This window comes from Aspergillus clavatus, genomic scaffold, assembly GCF_000002715.2.
Source record: "Aspergillus clavatus NRRL 1 1099423829791 genomic scaffold, whole genome shotgun sequence".
NCBI classification, from domain to species: domain Eukaryota; kingdom Fungi; phylum Ascomycota; class Eurotiomycetes; order Eurotiales; family Aspergillaceae; genus Aspergillus; species Aspergillus clavatus.
The window spans coordinates 526,734-540,482 of NW_001517108.1; the positions used below are offsets into that span (position 1 = coordinate 526,734).

The following is a 13,749-nucleotide window of genomic DNA, read 5'->3' on the forward strand; positions in this document are numbered from 1 at the left end:
AGGACAAGGATTAAGAATCCATGCTGGCTCAATCGCTGTTGTCTCTGACAAAGTGACAGGGACATACGTAACCGTACTTCCAACTGGCCGCCCAGCTGGCTCCGATTGCGCTGAGGTCTCTTTCCTCTCTCATGCGTAGTCTGCATATTGAGTTCGGTGGATCAGCGTCGATAATGGCTGGTTGCAGTTGTATCACTATCTGCGTGTCGAGTCACGATTGATAAACCGCATACTTAGATAAGTAGGATCGGTAGGGAAAGGTGCCCAGTATTGAGTATTGATGCTTCTAGCTGGATGCTGTCAGTTGTCATCCAGCATAAGCTCAAGTGGAGGGACTCCGTCTCCAGCTCTTCCACCAGTTCTCCGCAATTGACAGTCCCGCCCATCCCAGATGTTCTTTATTCAGGTTCAGGGGCTCAAGACGGGATCCTCATGGCACATCCACAATCCCACAAGCGAGGATGATATACTTACGGACTACGGAGACTGCGTAGTGCGGACTCCGTAGTTCAGAACCTTATCAAGGTTATCGCCGTTGAGATGGGTGGAGTGAATCCAGCGACATGAGATTCAAATCCTAGATTAGATCATAGATAAAATGTTCGAGGACCCGGACCATTGTTCACTTCCGCTCCATAATTTTGGTGTTCGGATTCTCTTGGGGACAGGGATGACATGCATCCATATGGGTGATGTGATCATTATCAACAAGATTTAGAAATGGACTTGGTTCGCACAATACTCCGTAGTAATTGTCCCTGTACCTTAGTAAACATATTTATATATATCGCAGGGCTATGTACCAATCGGTAACGCCATGCGTATCAAGCAACAAAAAAAAAGCAGCCACATTGGGACTCGAATGTCTGGGAATCGTTTAGGAATGAGGCAGACGCCAACGTCTCGATCTTCTGCAGTGTGACCGCGGACTGAAAGACCAGTATTCCGTATGCAGCCATGCCCTCGATATCTAGGCATCTCTCAACATCCAACGCGTATTGGTTAGCCGATAGCCAAACAGAATACAAATTCCTAAGTATAATCCTGCAACCGAGTTAGTAGCTGGCACTTATGAGTTTCAATGCTCCTATCAATAGATCAAAAGTACAACAGCTATGAAGCACATCGGTGCTGTATCAAATATCGAAAATTCAAAATAACTTATCCCAGGGGTGGATTTATTCCATTCACCCGATCTGAACACTATCTCAAACTCAAGGAGCCCACCCACCACAGCTTCAGAGACAATTCACAATAGCAGAAGTCCATACGTCGTGATGACTACCACCCTTGACATATTCCATCAGATGTTGGGGATCATAATGCTTGATTGGTTTTCAAGGACCCTGCAACAGACCGTCTAGGCTCTGCAGGTCTCCAAAGCACTGTGTTGTACCATCAGGTACAAAGTACTGGTTTTCTGCTACGATGAGAATGGGAATATTGAGTATTGATGTCAGAGATACTACACAAATGTCGTGTCAGCTTGTTCCATATCCGATTATTATTCCATCACCCATTCTCTGCAGCTATCTAATAATAATAATAATAATGCTGAAGTGACCTTCGAGATAGGAAGTACGGAAGAGACAGCAGCTCGAATCCATCGTACTTTGCCTGGCGCAAATCCCGGCGGAGGTTTATTTTCCAAAAACCCAACCCAGTCAACCAAACTATCTAATCCTCATTTGCTCTTCCGCGGTTCTGGCGCCGTGGCCCTTCGCCACCGTCCAGATGGGGAAAGTATGATGAATCATATCAGCAGTGCACGGAGAAGCAGCTGATACCTGTTACAAAGCGAATTACCAGAGCCAAACAAAGAAATAGAACTCATGATACGGAATTCGAAAGTCTCCCGATGTGCATTACTCTCGAAGAGAGTTCTGTTTCCGAGCAAGTTCATGGCTGGTTGTGATTTTGTCTTACCTTGAATATGAGTAAGAATGCCAATTTTTTAGTTGTTTACTTCTATCTTCTAAGTAGGTAGCTACTGCTGCAAGATCACACGATGGGCCCATCATCTTTTAGACTTCAGAAGGTTGGCGGTTGTTCTCCACCAGGAGATTTTCGCTGGGAGCTTCTCCCGCTTCGATTGTGGACCATCACCACAGGCGGATCGATTGCATATGAATAGATCGTTCTTCAGCGTCTGTCTATCTGATCTGCTCGAAGAACTTCAACTTCTAGGATTATAAATCACACGGAATACCTATCTCAGACATAGATTGCTAGAAGCCCTTTTGAGAGAATGCTTATGGAATGCAGGAGCATACCACTGTTCTCAAAAGCCGACAATACTCGTCGGTCGTATTCCGATTTCCGTGTACTTTTGAGGCAAATAGATAGGTATCGTGAGCGCGGAGCTGCAATATCCATGAATTCCGCGGGTTGTTATTCCATCCCGATCTTCAATCTTCTAACTCCGTCGGTGCCTCAGGATTCATGCAATAGGGTTCAAACAGAGAAGTGAACTCGCAGTCGCTGCAACCTTTCACGACCTATCTATCGACTCGAGACTTTCAAATTTGAATGATATTCAGAGCCAACTCGTTTCAAGCTTCGGCTTGGATCAGAAAGAAATGCTGTGTATTTTTCACCATACACATGATACACATCAAACTTGCGAAGCTTAGGTCGCTCGCTCGAGTTGCCACTTCCGAGGCGTCCCAGGTAAAAAATAAAAGACGTTGTTTCATCAACAATTGTCAGTTGTCAGAAAAGATGATCGAATCATACATAAGACCATAGTACGATGCAATCCGGGATGGAGAATGCAAGTCGCCCAATGTGGCGGTCCGATCCCGGCAACCTGCACTTCTGAAGGGAGCTGGCTCCACTTGAGACGCTCTGGGTAGGCTGGGTTCCGCTCATGGAAACTTCCACAGAAGGAGACACGGCGGTGTGTGGCTAGTAGATAGGAACACTACGGTGTACTAGTCTACATCCGTACAAACTACATACTAAATCCCTGGTAGACCAGATTATCGATTTTTACAGTACCTTACTACGTAGAACCGACCTCGAGGATTCTTGGTTGAGAGTGGTTCAACTATGGACTAGCATCATGATAACCATGTTTCGATATGCGAATGTGCCTGTTGAAGACCCAAGCGAGTGTACAGTAGAGGTAAAGGGAAGCTCGTAGAACTGAAGTTATATCATTCTACAGAGTACTTAGCGAAATCTACTCTACGGATTGAGAAAATCATGGGTGTGTCGAGCGATGTTAACCGCCTGTGCTATTTTGCTGTGTCATGGAATGGAATCCCTCGGTTGCATCGGTTCATTATTCGAATAGTCGTCTGGACGTCTTGACTTTGATGGTTACGGCCAGGTACCTTACAAGAACTGTGAAGCTGGAAAAGGCTTGAGCCATTGCCAATGCTACATGTCCACTGTCATACTGGAAATATCAGCTGATCTAGTAACCATTCCCATCCTTCAGATGTAACCTATTATTCTGCACTTCCAGTGAAGCTATTCGATATGTTCTGTATGTACACAAACAGGGATAATAATTAACCGCCGAGAATCTAACCTACCATCCACCTGGCTCGAGTTGCTGATCTAACCACTTGACTTTTTTTTTTTTTTTTTTTTTTTTTTTTTTCTGCCTACCCGGGATTCTCTCGGCCTAGGGGCTTTTCCCTCGGTAGTTTTGGTCTACGAGTTCTTCGACGTTGGACGACTCTTTCTGCTTTCTGGATAGTGTCTGCTTGTGTCCGGGCCACTACGGAAGAACGCCGAAGCCAAGTCTGGATCGTCTACTTTGTAGTTTCAGGTAACCGCGACAGCCAATCAAAAAATCAGTCTGCACTGGAGATGAGAGCGCCACACACCTCATGCCAAGTGGAGTCTTGACTTTTTCTGGTGGATGGTGGGCTTGAGTGTTGTCTGATTTGTTGAGTGGTTGAGGTCTCCATTTTAATCCCCTAAGGCAGCTTAGCGGATCTGGGCCTGCATAGCTGAATAATCAGCTTATCTGCATATCACTTCTTCGATCCTTTTGGTTTCTAGGCCGCCGTATTGTTAATTCGCTGCTGTTGATTTTTTCTAGAACGACAAAAGGTGTGAAGAGGAAGCCCCGCCAACATCAACGTCATTGTTTACAGAAATCAAATACAGCGTATGGACTTATCACTACGGAGAATTCGGCTCCCTCAAATGAATGTCAATTGTATCGGATGCCCAACTACAAAGGACGAGATATAGAAATTAGAAAGCGCACCCATACGAGGGATTTCGCCATGGACCAGAGAAGCGGCATCAACTGTCTCCATTTCCTCACCTGCCGCGTCAGGAAGCCGGGAAAAGAAATATCCTGGAGGCTATCAGAGTTTCGTTTTTTTTTATTTTTTTTTTATTTTTTTTATTGGCATTTGGATCTTGTTCAGGAGTTGCAATCAGATACAGCAGGAGATTAATCGACGCGCAATATAGAAGGCTGTGCTGATATAATTTGAAAGTGCTTTGTACCGTCTCCGTAGACCCCTTATTATCACGGCATCGTTGAGGCAGTGATCGATGGACGGAGTACTCCGTTGTACGTACTGTATCCCGTAGAATACCTACCTAGGTGCCCTATTGATTCCCATCCCGCCCCTGAGTCTACGGCTATGAGGATTGAGGATACTGCGGTAGTCAATAGGCATATTGACAAGAGGTTACTTTACCTACGGGCTGTTTGTTCCTGTCGAGCGCTGATTATCGAGACTACTTGATTTTGAAACCTCCCCTGTCAATCATGAGACCGGGGAAGAGGGCGTTTGATCGCCGAATGGAGTTCTGTCTAGTGTCTACGGACCTATGGAGGCTGGCAGGATCACACAATATATAAAGTTCCATAGCTCGAGTATAACTTCACTCTCGGCGACGGGATGGTACATTATAGTGCAGAACCGCCAATACCTATAGGCTATAGCCCCGTACAGGGTGCCTAGCTGTTTAGTGACCAGAGCACGGGGTCTCTAACCGCTCTATTGAGGACTAGCGATTCGTAGGGAGCGCTGAAGATAAATTGGCATCGATGGCAATTTAAATATGACTGAGTAAATGACTTCCCGTAGAACTATCTACTACTGTTCCACGTAGTTACAGAGTACCTACTACCAAGTCCTGAAGTCGGTATCGTCGAGTTCCATACGACTATAATCAACTCGGTCACGGCCTCTTGGTCAAGCCCCAATTCGTGGTTACCCCTGAAATGCTCATATCAGAATCACATATAAGGGAAAGGGTTACTATAATTATCAGCTTCTCGGCATCACCTGATACGGAGCCCCCCTTCGCGCAGTAGTTTATTGGATTTGCTGTACTTTATATAGATTGCAAGGAGGCCAGGAGGCCAGTTCGCCCTACAGGTATATCTGACCTCCTATATACAGGCTTGACCGTATTCGCCACAGACATGCATAACCCTCCGGGTTCATTCCTGGAGTTGGGATCGTATCCAAGTTCTCGCTGGCGTGAGGGTGTGAGGTGCAACTCGCGGTGGAGGTAGATAGCCACTCCTCACTCTCTGTAATCTGTATGCATCTGAGAAGATGCCTACAGAGGCGAGGTGGCGGAATGGGATTCCACATGAAATCAGAATGATATGTAAAGGTTGCCCCGTTGAGAGTCCTTGCCTTGTTAGATGGGAACGGTGAGGACATATACCGGACTGGCCGTGAATGATGACGATAGTTACCTACCCCTTGGGAGTGTTTTTCGAGGATTGAGTTGTACATGTGTATGTAGTTCATTTCCTTGAACAGGGCTCTTCAACCCAGTGAATTGCAGTTCGCTGCGTAAGTTTGCCAGATTTGTTCTTCTCTCTGCCCCCTTGGGATAACCTTCTTGACTCAGTCCCAGTCCTACCATGGCTCATGTGAGGTGATGGACAAATGCACTGACTGAATGATGGCCTGCCTGATATTATATGACAACTATAGCGAGATATATTCAATAAAAACACCAACGAACTACTTGGACGGCTTGCCTGTTGATACCTGCCCATCCTCCTCACTTTCACTTGGTTGATCCTCGACCTCCACCCCCACATTGACAATCACCTCCACGCCGTGGATGGCATGCTCCACATTGATCTTTGGGCCCTTGAACCACTTGCGCGCATCCACCACCCACCAGACGGTCACCGCCAGCATCGGCGCCCCCCAGACCAGACAGGTCCAGTTCATTTGGTCCGGCGTCAAATTCTCGCCCCTGACGCTGGGAAGACACAGAATAGGAATCATCAACAGCACAAAGAACACCCCGATACCTCCAATCGCCGGTCCGAACGGCCCCAGATGCCATGGCCCCTTGCGGAATCGGTTGCCTACGAAGAACACCCGGATTGCAATGGGGATAGCGAACGCCACGAACTGTGCGATGGCACCGATGGAGAACAATGCCCCAATGGCGACATCACCTGCAAGCATGAGGAGACACATGAGGATGCCCAGAACAGTGTTGAGAATGACGGCGTTGACTGGCGTCTGGGTGGTGTCATTCACCTTCTTCCAGATCCGAGACAATGGAAAGCAATCGTCCCGAGCATAGGCGTACGTCACTCGTGACGCGGCGACCATGCAACCCTGGCCCATGGAGAATCCGCAAACAATGGTGAGTCCCAGGATGGCCATGGCAGTCTTACGCGGCATGACCTGCAGTAGGTAAGACGCCCATGGTTGTCCGAGATCCGAGTCAATCACGGCCTCGATATCGAGCACAGTATAGGCGACGACAAGCTGCAGGAACCAGCCCATCAGGCCACCAACGCCGGAGGTCATCACGATGGCACGCGGGGAGGCAATATTGGCGTTGGAGCATTCCTCGCTCAGGTGGAAGGGAGAGTCGTATCCTGACATGGTCCAGATCACCCCAACGAAGGTCATGAGCACAGCCACCCCATCCGGAAAGTCCGTCATATTGGTAATGTTACCCCATACTTCCTTCGAGGGCGTGAACTTGGGTTCGTTCTTCGTACCCGCGGGAATGGCGATTATGACAACGACCAGAGCAATCATGTTGAAAGTCGAGCCATACGAGTTGAATTGTGCAACCCATTTCGTCGGCATACTACTGATGAAGGTATGTAGGATCATAACGAGCGTTGTGAGGAGGAACTTCTGCCAGCTGGTGGGTACATAATCTGGGTTGGAGATCGAGGCAGCAGCCAGTATCATCGCGGACAATGCATAGTCCACTGACGGCGCCGCGGTGATCTGCCCGATCCAGTTGGACCACCCTGTGAGCCAAGCTGCAAAGGGTCCGTAACCTGGGGGTGCGAGAACTGCTGCTGCATAGTACAGCCCTCCGCTGCATGTTTGTGTAAGTCGAGGGTGCCAAGGCAAAGCCAGTATAGGCAAGGTAAAAAAAGATAAAGAGACTCACCTCGTCGGCATCGCAGAGCAAAGCTCAGCCATTGACATAGCTACACATTGGATGAAGAGCATGGCGATGATCCAACCCCAGACCATACCCGCGGTTCCTGCGTAGCCCATGCCTATACCGCCATCAGTCCCAAGGTCGTGAGTTGCGCGGGTGGAGCAAGAACCCCCTTACCATAGTACAATGTGCTCGCGAAAGACGGAAGCAGTCCAAGCACCGCAAAACTGACGCAAAACGTGGTCCATAGAGAAAACTCGCGCTTGAATTCTTGCTTGTAACCCAGAGCCACAATCACCCGCTCATCCGCGTCCATGGCATGGTCGGTATAAGGAATATCCCCATTCGGCAGGGCCGATGTGACAGGATCATGGTCGACATCTTGAAAAATGGCCTGGGTCGATGAGTGCTTGGACGATGACATGGTAAGTATACCAAATATGATGCAGGTCTTCCCCCTCGTGCTCTCCAAGAAAGAGAAGGGTAGTAGTAGGAAGAAACCGAATCAAGGTGCCCCTCCACAGAAGATAAAGTCGGCAAAAGCAGCCTTGTGTAACCAGTGAACAGTGCTTGATGGGCGCATCTGCACAGAGCTGATCTCTATAACTCAGAGACCCAAAATTGGGCTACACGGCAATAGATATACTCAACCAAGCCAACCGCAAAGTTCGCCGACGACTGACGCTGGTATCAAAGCGTTCCGACAACCACCAAGCCATTTGGCCATCGCTATCGATGATATATCGGCGTTCCGACAGGAGACGAACCCACAGGTCTGATATCGAGACTAGTTTGAGAGAGATTAGAAGGCGGGGGGGGGGGAAGAGAAATGCAACAATATCTGATACGCTTGGCGCATTGGTCACGCTGAATCCAGATAATCTGCACTGCGCAACGATCACCAGACGCCAGGGGCGAATCAGACTCGATGCGGTGTCAGATGGGATGATATCCCCCGCTTTTCTCCAGGGTGAAGGCTTGGAGCATGATGAGTAGATAGCAACTATCAAGATTCAAGGGTATTCCCAGCCTTTCTCCTGCAAGCTCTTCGGCATTTACACAAAGCTTGGCGACGAGTCCATACTCAGCGAGGAAACTCCAGGCGGCGAGGGGATGAGGAAGCTTGAGACTTTCGAGCTAAGATGAGAACAAGAGTCTAGTGAGTCGAACGACATTAGACGATGGCTCTTATCAATAACTCGTGATGAATAAACTGCGTTCAACTGGTTGAGTGACTGGGGGTTGATAAGAGCAGAGATACGCGGTGAGATAGGCGACTTTCAGCTGGTCGTTGAGAGGTCGCAATTTGGAACGACTGATAACGTCGACTGATCGGGGCATTACTACATCCGCATTTATAGGGAAAAAAAAAAAAAAGGAACTCGGACATTGGCTGTTCTGGACTAGGGTATACCTGCCGTTGTAGGAAAATAATCGACAGGGTCGGCGAAGGATAGAAGCAGGCTTCATACATGTAGCGCCGAATAGATACACGCTTGCTGCACGCGAACGCCCCTAAGCAGCGAGTTGCTGACTCTAGTGTAGGCATCACTAGTCCGCTTGGCTTAGGTTGGAATTGCCATGTCCATAAATATGTGGCTGTCTCATGCCATCTGAGCCTATGTCCATGTCACACGAGAAAATAAATAGAAGGAGAAGAAAAAAAAGGTTTGTTGGTAACCAGACGTGTCTATGTGCTATCAAAAACCCATCGCTATTCTACACAGTACAGCACCGATCCCTTTGCTTTCACCACTGAGCTAGGACCGCACGCACATGACCAATCAATGGAAGTGGCTTCTCGGGGCGCAAAGAGACGGCGGAGGAATTGCAATTCGCGAGAATCGTTTAGAACGGCTAGCGCACAGTCAGCAAATCTAATACAACACTTCAAATAGACGAGGTCCTGGAATACGTACGTTGTCCTCAGCAGGGATGCTCCGGTCATAGTACTCATCAAGGAAGGGGACCTTGCGCAGCAGATCGTTGCGCACACGGGGGACCTCGCCGAAGAAGAAGAGGGCGAAGACACCAGCACTGACGCCGAAGGCGCTGGCAATAGTAGCACTAATAATCCAAATGTATCAGTATAAGTCATCCTCATTTTGTCCTCTTCAGACGTGCCGCGAGAGAGCAACAGGGGTTGAGACTCACTACTTGGTGGCAGTGCTAACGTTCAGACCCTGGATGTGAGGAGGAACATAGTACCTGCAAATCATCAGACACCGTTGTTAGTATAGTCCCTAGTATAACAGCTCAGTTGCTCGATCACACCCATCTGGTGCTTCTCTAAAACGAATGGCGCCAGAGATCAACATCACACAACGAGTCCCGAAGCATCAAGTAACCAGCCAGTTGACACACAACCAACGACTAGTGACTTGACGCATCCGATAACCTCATACACAATCCGAAAGCATCCGTTCCCTTTGCCTAGCATGTACCAAACGTGGAGGAGGAGGAGGTCTATCTCACTTGGGAGCAAAGGGAGAGCGGTAGGCGCCAGCATACTGGGCCGCAGCACGACGAGCGGTTTGCGAGAACTAAACGGCCAGAATCTCCGTCAGCAATTGAGCGAAATACAGCAATGATCTCAGAAGCGTCGTCATTGTAAAGCATGCGGAGGGGGATTGCTGGTTGAACATCACACAGAGAGCCTCTCGCGCGCAATTGCCAAGAAATCCAAACAGCCTGGCAGAAAATGCAGACAGCACTTACCATGTTGTGGCAGATGTATAGAAGCTCACTCGACACGAGGATTGCTCCAGTAAAGGATGAACAGCGACGGCAACGGGAATTCGAAGTCGTTCGACGAAAACCGGGAGCCTCCCGGGATGTTCAAGTGCTTGCGGCAGCCCGGGAGCCAATCAGAATGTGCAAATCGTACATCACGTGATTAACCCCGTGTCGAATAAAAAGTGTCCGATTTCCGATTCAGGCAGAACAACATACGGAGTAGATAGCAAGAAGTACTCTTGCTGTCAATCTATTTGAACGATGCACAGTAAGACAGATAATATCCATATTCTTTCATCGACACTGGTTCCCTGTCATCAAGAATAGAGATAGATTCGTTTGCATAGCTATGGAAGTGTGTATGGAGCCCATCTCTAGACATAATGCCACACCCGTTTCCTTTCTTATAATGTACCACATGTCCTGAAACCGCTCCGACAAAAGAACAACCAAAGTAAAACAGAAGAGAAGAAAAAATAAGAAGAATGTGAAGAAGAGGGGAATTGGAGATGTCATGTAGGGGGAGAACGAGTTAGTGATATTATGACAAAACATTGACAGAGACGTCCAAAAGAAGATTGAGCAATCAAGAAGAACATGATGAAAAAGAGGAGACCAGCTGTACAATGCTTTTGAGGCTGTTGTCTAATCAACTTTTCCGGTGGCGCCGCCGTTCAGTAGACCTTCCTTTCCATCGAGACGGAAGAAACCACCGTTGCTGGCCTTGGCCGCACCAAGGATGCCATCGCGTCCAAGACCGCGCTTGGCAAGTCTTCCTCGAGCTAGGTACGTAGTAGCGGCAATAGTGATGGTCAACAGGATAGCGAAAATAATAGGATGACCAGAAATAAAAGACCGGCTGACAAAGACAATAGACTCGAAAGTGCCGATAGTCGACTTGGGCGTTAACTTTGGCGAGTTGGAAATGACGAGAGGAATGGTTTCCAGAATAGACGTACGCGAGGCCATGATGGACGCTCCGCTAGAAGTAGAGTCCCAGTAGCGTCGGTTCTGCAGAAGGGTGAGAAATTAGCCAACGCTCCGCGGGGGGGGGGGGAAGAAAAAAAAAGGCACGTTGCTTTGGTGAACACTTACATCCTGGTCGTTGATGATCACACGCTCCCCATCCTTCACGTCGAGGCCAAATGTGGTCTTCAGCCAGCGCTCCCAAAACTCGCCATCAACCCAGGCAAATCCGACCTGCTTTTTGTCGTCTTCACGGATGGTGATCCGCGTATTCTTGGCTGCACGCAGCGCACGCTGGTCATTACGATCATCTGCCTCCTCGATACGTAGCTGTTTGGCATCCCGGAGTTCTTGGCGTTCCAACCGGAACAACTGAGTCTGCTTTTCCATCCATTCAAGAGCAGCACTCTTCAATTCTCTCTTGGCGAGAATGAAGTCATCCGAGCGGTGGCGGCTCAAAATACCAAGAACGACGTACCTTCCGTCCATGATCTCCCGCGCGTTCGAAACCGTGAGCTCCGGAACGATGGGCAGCCAGACCGACCGCATCCACTTGAGTATTTGCCGAATATCCCGCATATCTTTGGGAGCAAGTGCGTTGTAATAGCTGGGCCGCCCGTCTCGAGACACCAAAAGACGAGGCCAAGTGGTGATCTTGAATCGCTCTGCTAGAGCAGCACTGCTGGTCTTGACCATTCTAGCGTGACCAATCAGGCTGAGAGTCAAACGCTCCATTGCCTCAAAATCTTCCGAGGTAGTCGCATGGTCATAGAAATACAGGAAAATAACCTCCTCCTTCTCTTCAAGCTCCTTGAATTCAGCCGCATCAACATCCGGGATACCAGATCCGATATCCACGGCCTTTTTGGCGTAGTTGACTAGGTCACCTAGGCCACGCAACCCTGTGTATTCGACTCTTTCACCACCGCGGAAGAAATACATTGTCGGATAAGCGTTCACGCGAGCATCCTTGCAGAGTCTAGGCTCCGCGTCACAGTTAACCTCTCCAATGTTAAGGGTATGCTGCATCTCCCGAGCCATCCCCCCCCATACAGGAGCCAATGCCTGACAATGACCGCACCATGGGGCGTAGAACTTGATAAACCATGGGTCTCGAGTGGTCGTGACAAGCTTTTGGAAGCTCTCAGCTGTAAGTGGAACGGAGATGCCCTGAGGATTAGCAGGCGCAGACGGTTTCTTCTTGGCAACCTTGGCCGCAGCAGGTGACTCGGCGGATTCCTTGTTGACAAGTTGAGCAGCCTGTTCGTTATGCTTTTCACCGGCTTTAACGCCTGCTTCACGGTCCTTGTCTTTGGCAGCTGGAGTTTCCGGCGCGGCACCCGAGTCAACCTGCTTGTCACCCGGCTTGGGAAGTTTGACACCTTTTGGAGGACGAGAACCCGGCCGAATCGATTCCAATTTCCCTTCTATAAACTCGCTGAGACCTTCCATTGTCTTCGCCCCTTCAAATTGCTCGACAAGTTCACCATTACGGTACAGCGAGAACGTCGGGAACCATTTCACATCTAGCTTTTTGCACAGATCGGCGAATGCTTGGCAGTTCATCGAGGCGAAGTGGAAGTTATAGAATCCCTGGAAAGAGTTGAGAGACTGCGTATCGGAGGAGGATGATATCGGTTTCGATGTCTACCGCATGTTAGGACAACACAGACGGTTTCGCAAGAACGATAAAAGTACTCACATAGTAATATTCGTATAGAGTCTGCCATGTGGGAGCGATGGCTCTGCAATGCGGGCATGATGGAGAATAGTGCTTCACGAACCTGCTAGATGTTACCATGCTGACCTATGACCTAATCAAGCGTAACAAGAACACATACCAGTAGCCCTCCTTGATAGCCTGGTCAAAACTCTCGGCTGTTAATTCCTTCAGGGGTGGCACTTCAATGCCATTGAACGTGGTCGATACTGGGCCTGAGGCAGCCTTTTCAACCGGATCGGCTCTCTTGACAAGCCGGCTGTTTGTAGAGCCGATATCGTTCGCGGTTCCACCAGAAGGAATGGCAAAAGTTGGGATCGATAGAAGGGACAGAAGCGACCACGCCAGCAAGGTGGGCCTCATCCTGATGACCGATTAAGGGTAAAGTCCCGGGATATGGAAAACTGGATAATGAAAGCGAAAGTCGAGGTTAGTTGAAGAGAAGACAGAAGGATATTTTCACGGTTGACACATTGGACTGATTTCCACGTCTATCAACTGGCTCGATCGTCGGAACAATGTCAGGGGCGAGATAAGCAATGCAGCAAGAAGTAACTGCTTGTGATTGAAAGACACCAGACAAAGGCCCCTGACTGCGAGGAGATTCGACCTCGAAACTGGGGGTGAGTAAATGACGAAAGTGCGAATGAGTGTTGGAGGCCCCCTTTGGCACGATGGCTGATAAAGTCCAGGTCGACTGGGAAGTCTGGCCCCATGAATTAGTTCGCCCACTGATTGCTGACTGGCGACGGGGGGGGGGGGGCATTTGGCAGTGGCCTCACGGAAGCTGTGTTTCTCCGCTGTCCGACGGAACCTCAACCTTCGATCATTCCGCAACGACAACTCTGGAGATAGCAGATAGTCCCGCTATTATCGAACTGCTTGGCCATTGGGGTTGAATATCGACCCCCTTCCGGTCAATTCCTTTCTTTGATTCTTCTCAGATATCTCAGATC

General features: G+C 49.0%; 3 protein-coding genes across 3 annotated transcripts, besides 3 other annotated features; all 3 read right to left on the reverse strand.

Annotated features, from left to right (window-relative positions):
* The first annotated feature begins 3,580 nt into the window (after positions 1 to 3,580).
* Positions 3,581 to 3,609: a microsatellite.
* Positions 3,581 to 3,610: a microsatellite.
* A 732-nt stretch (positions 3,611 to 4,342) lies between these two features.
* Positions 4,343 to 4,371: a microsatellite.
* A 1,592-nt stretch (positions 4,372 to 5,963) lies between these two features.
* Positions 5,964 to 7,795, reverse strand: ACLA_069570 (amino acid permease; the record flags this gene model as incomplete). The annotated part of the gene is made up of 3 exons (XM_001275352.1): positions 5,964 to 7,302; positions 7,378 to 7,489; positions 7,549 to 7,795. 3 exons carry the CDS (start codon positions 7,793 to 7,795, stop codon positions 5,964 to 5,966), a joined length of 1,698 nt encoding a protein of 565 aa, XP_001275353.1.
* A 1,424-nt stretch (positions 7,796 to 9,219) lies between these two features.
* ACLA_069580 (cytochrome b-c1 complex subunit 10) lies at positions 9,220 to 9,689 on the reverse strand (the record flags this gene model as incomplete). Its single annotated transcript, XM_001275353.1, has 4 exons — positions 9,220 to 9,228; positions 9,291 to 9,438; positions 9,526 to 9,579; positions 9,646 to 9,689. The coding sequence occupies 4 exons, from the start codon at positions 9,687 to 9,689 to the stop codon at positions 9,220 to 9,222; spliced, it is 255 nt and encodes an 84-aa protein (XP_001275354.1).
* Positions 9,690 to 10,752: 1,063 nt separating this feature from the next.
* ACLA_069590 (putative disulfide isomerase) lies at positions 10,753 to 13,156 on the reverse strand (the record flags this gene model as incomplete). Its single annotated transcript, XM_001275354.1, has 4 exons — positions 10,753 to 11,118; positions 11,203 to 12,720; positions 12,776 to 12,857; positions 12,915 to 13,156. 4 exons carry the CDS (start codon positions 13,154 to 13,156, stop codon positions 10,753 to 10,755), a joined length of 2,208 nt encoding a protein of 735 aa, XP_001275355.1.
* Positions 13,157 to 13,749: the final 593 nt, after the last annotated feature.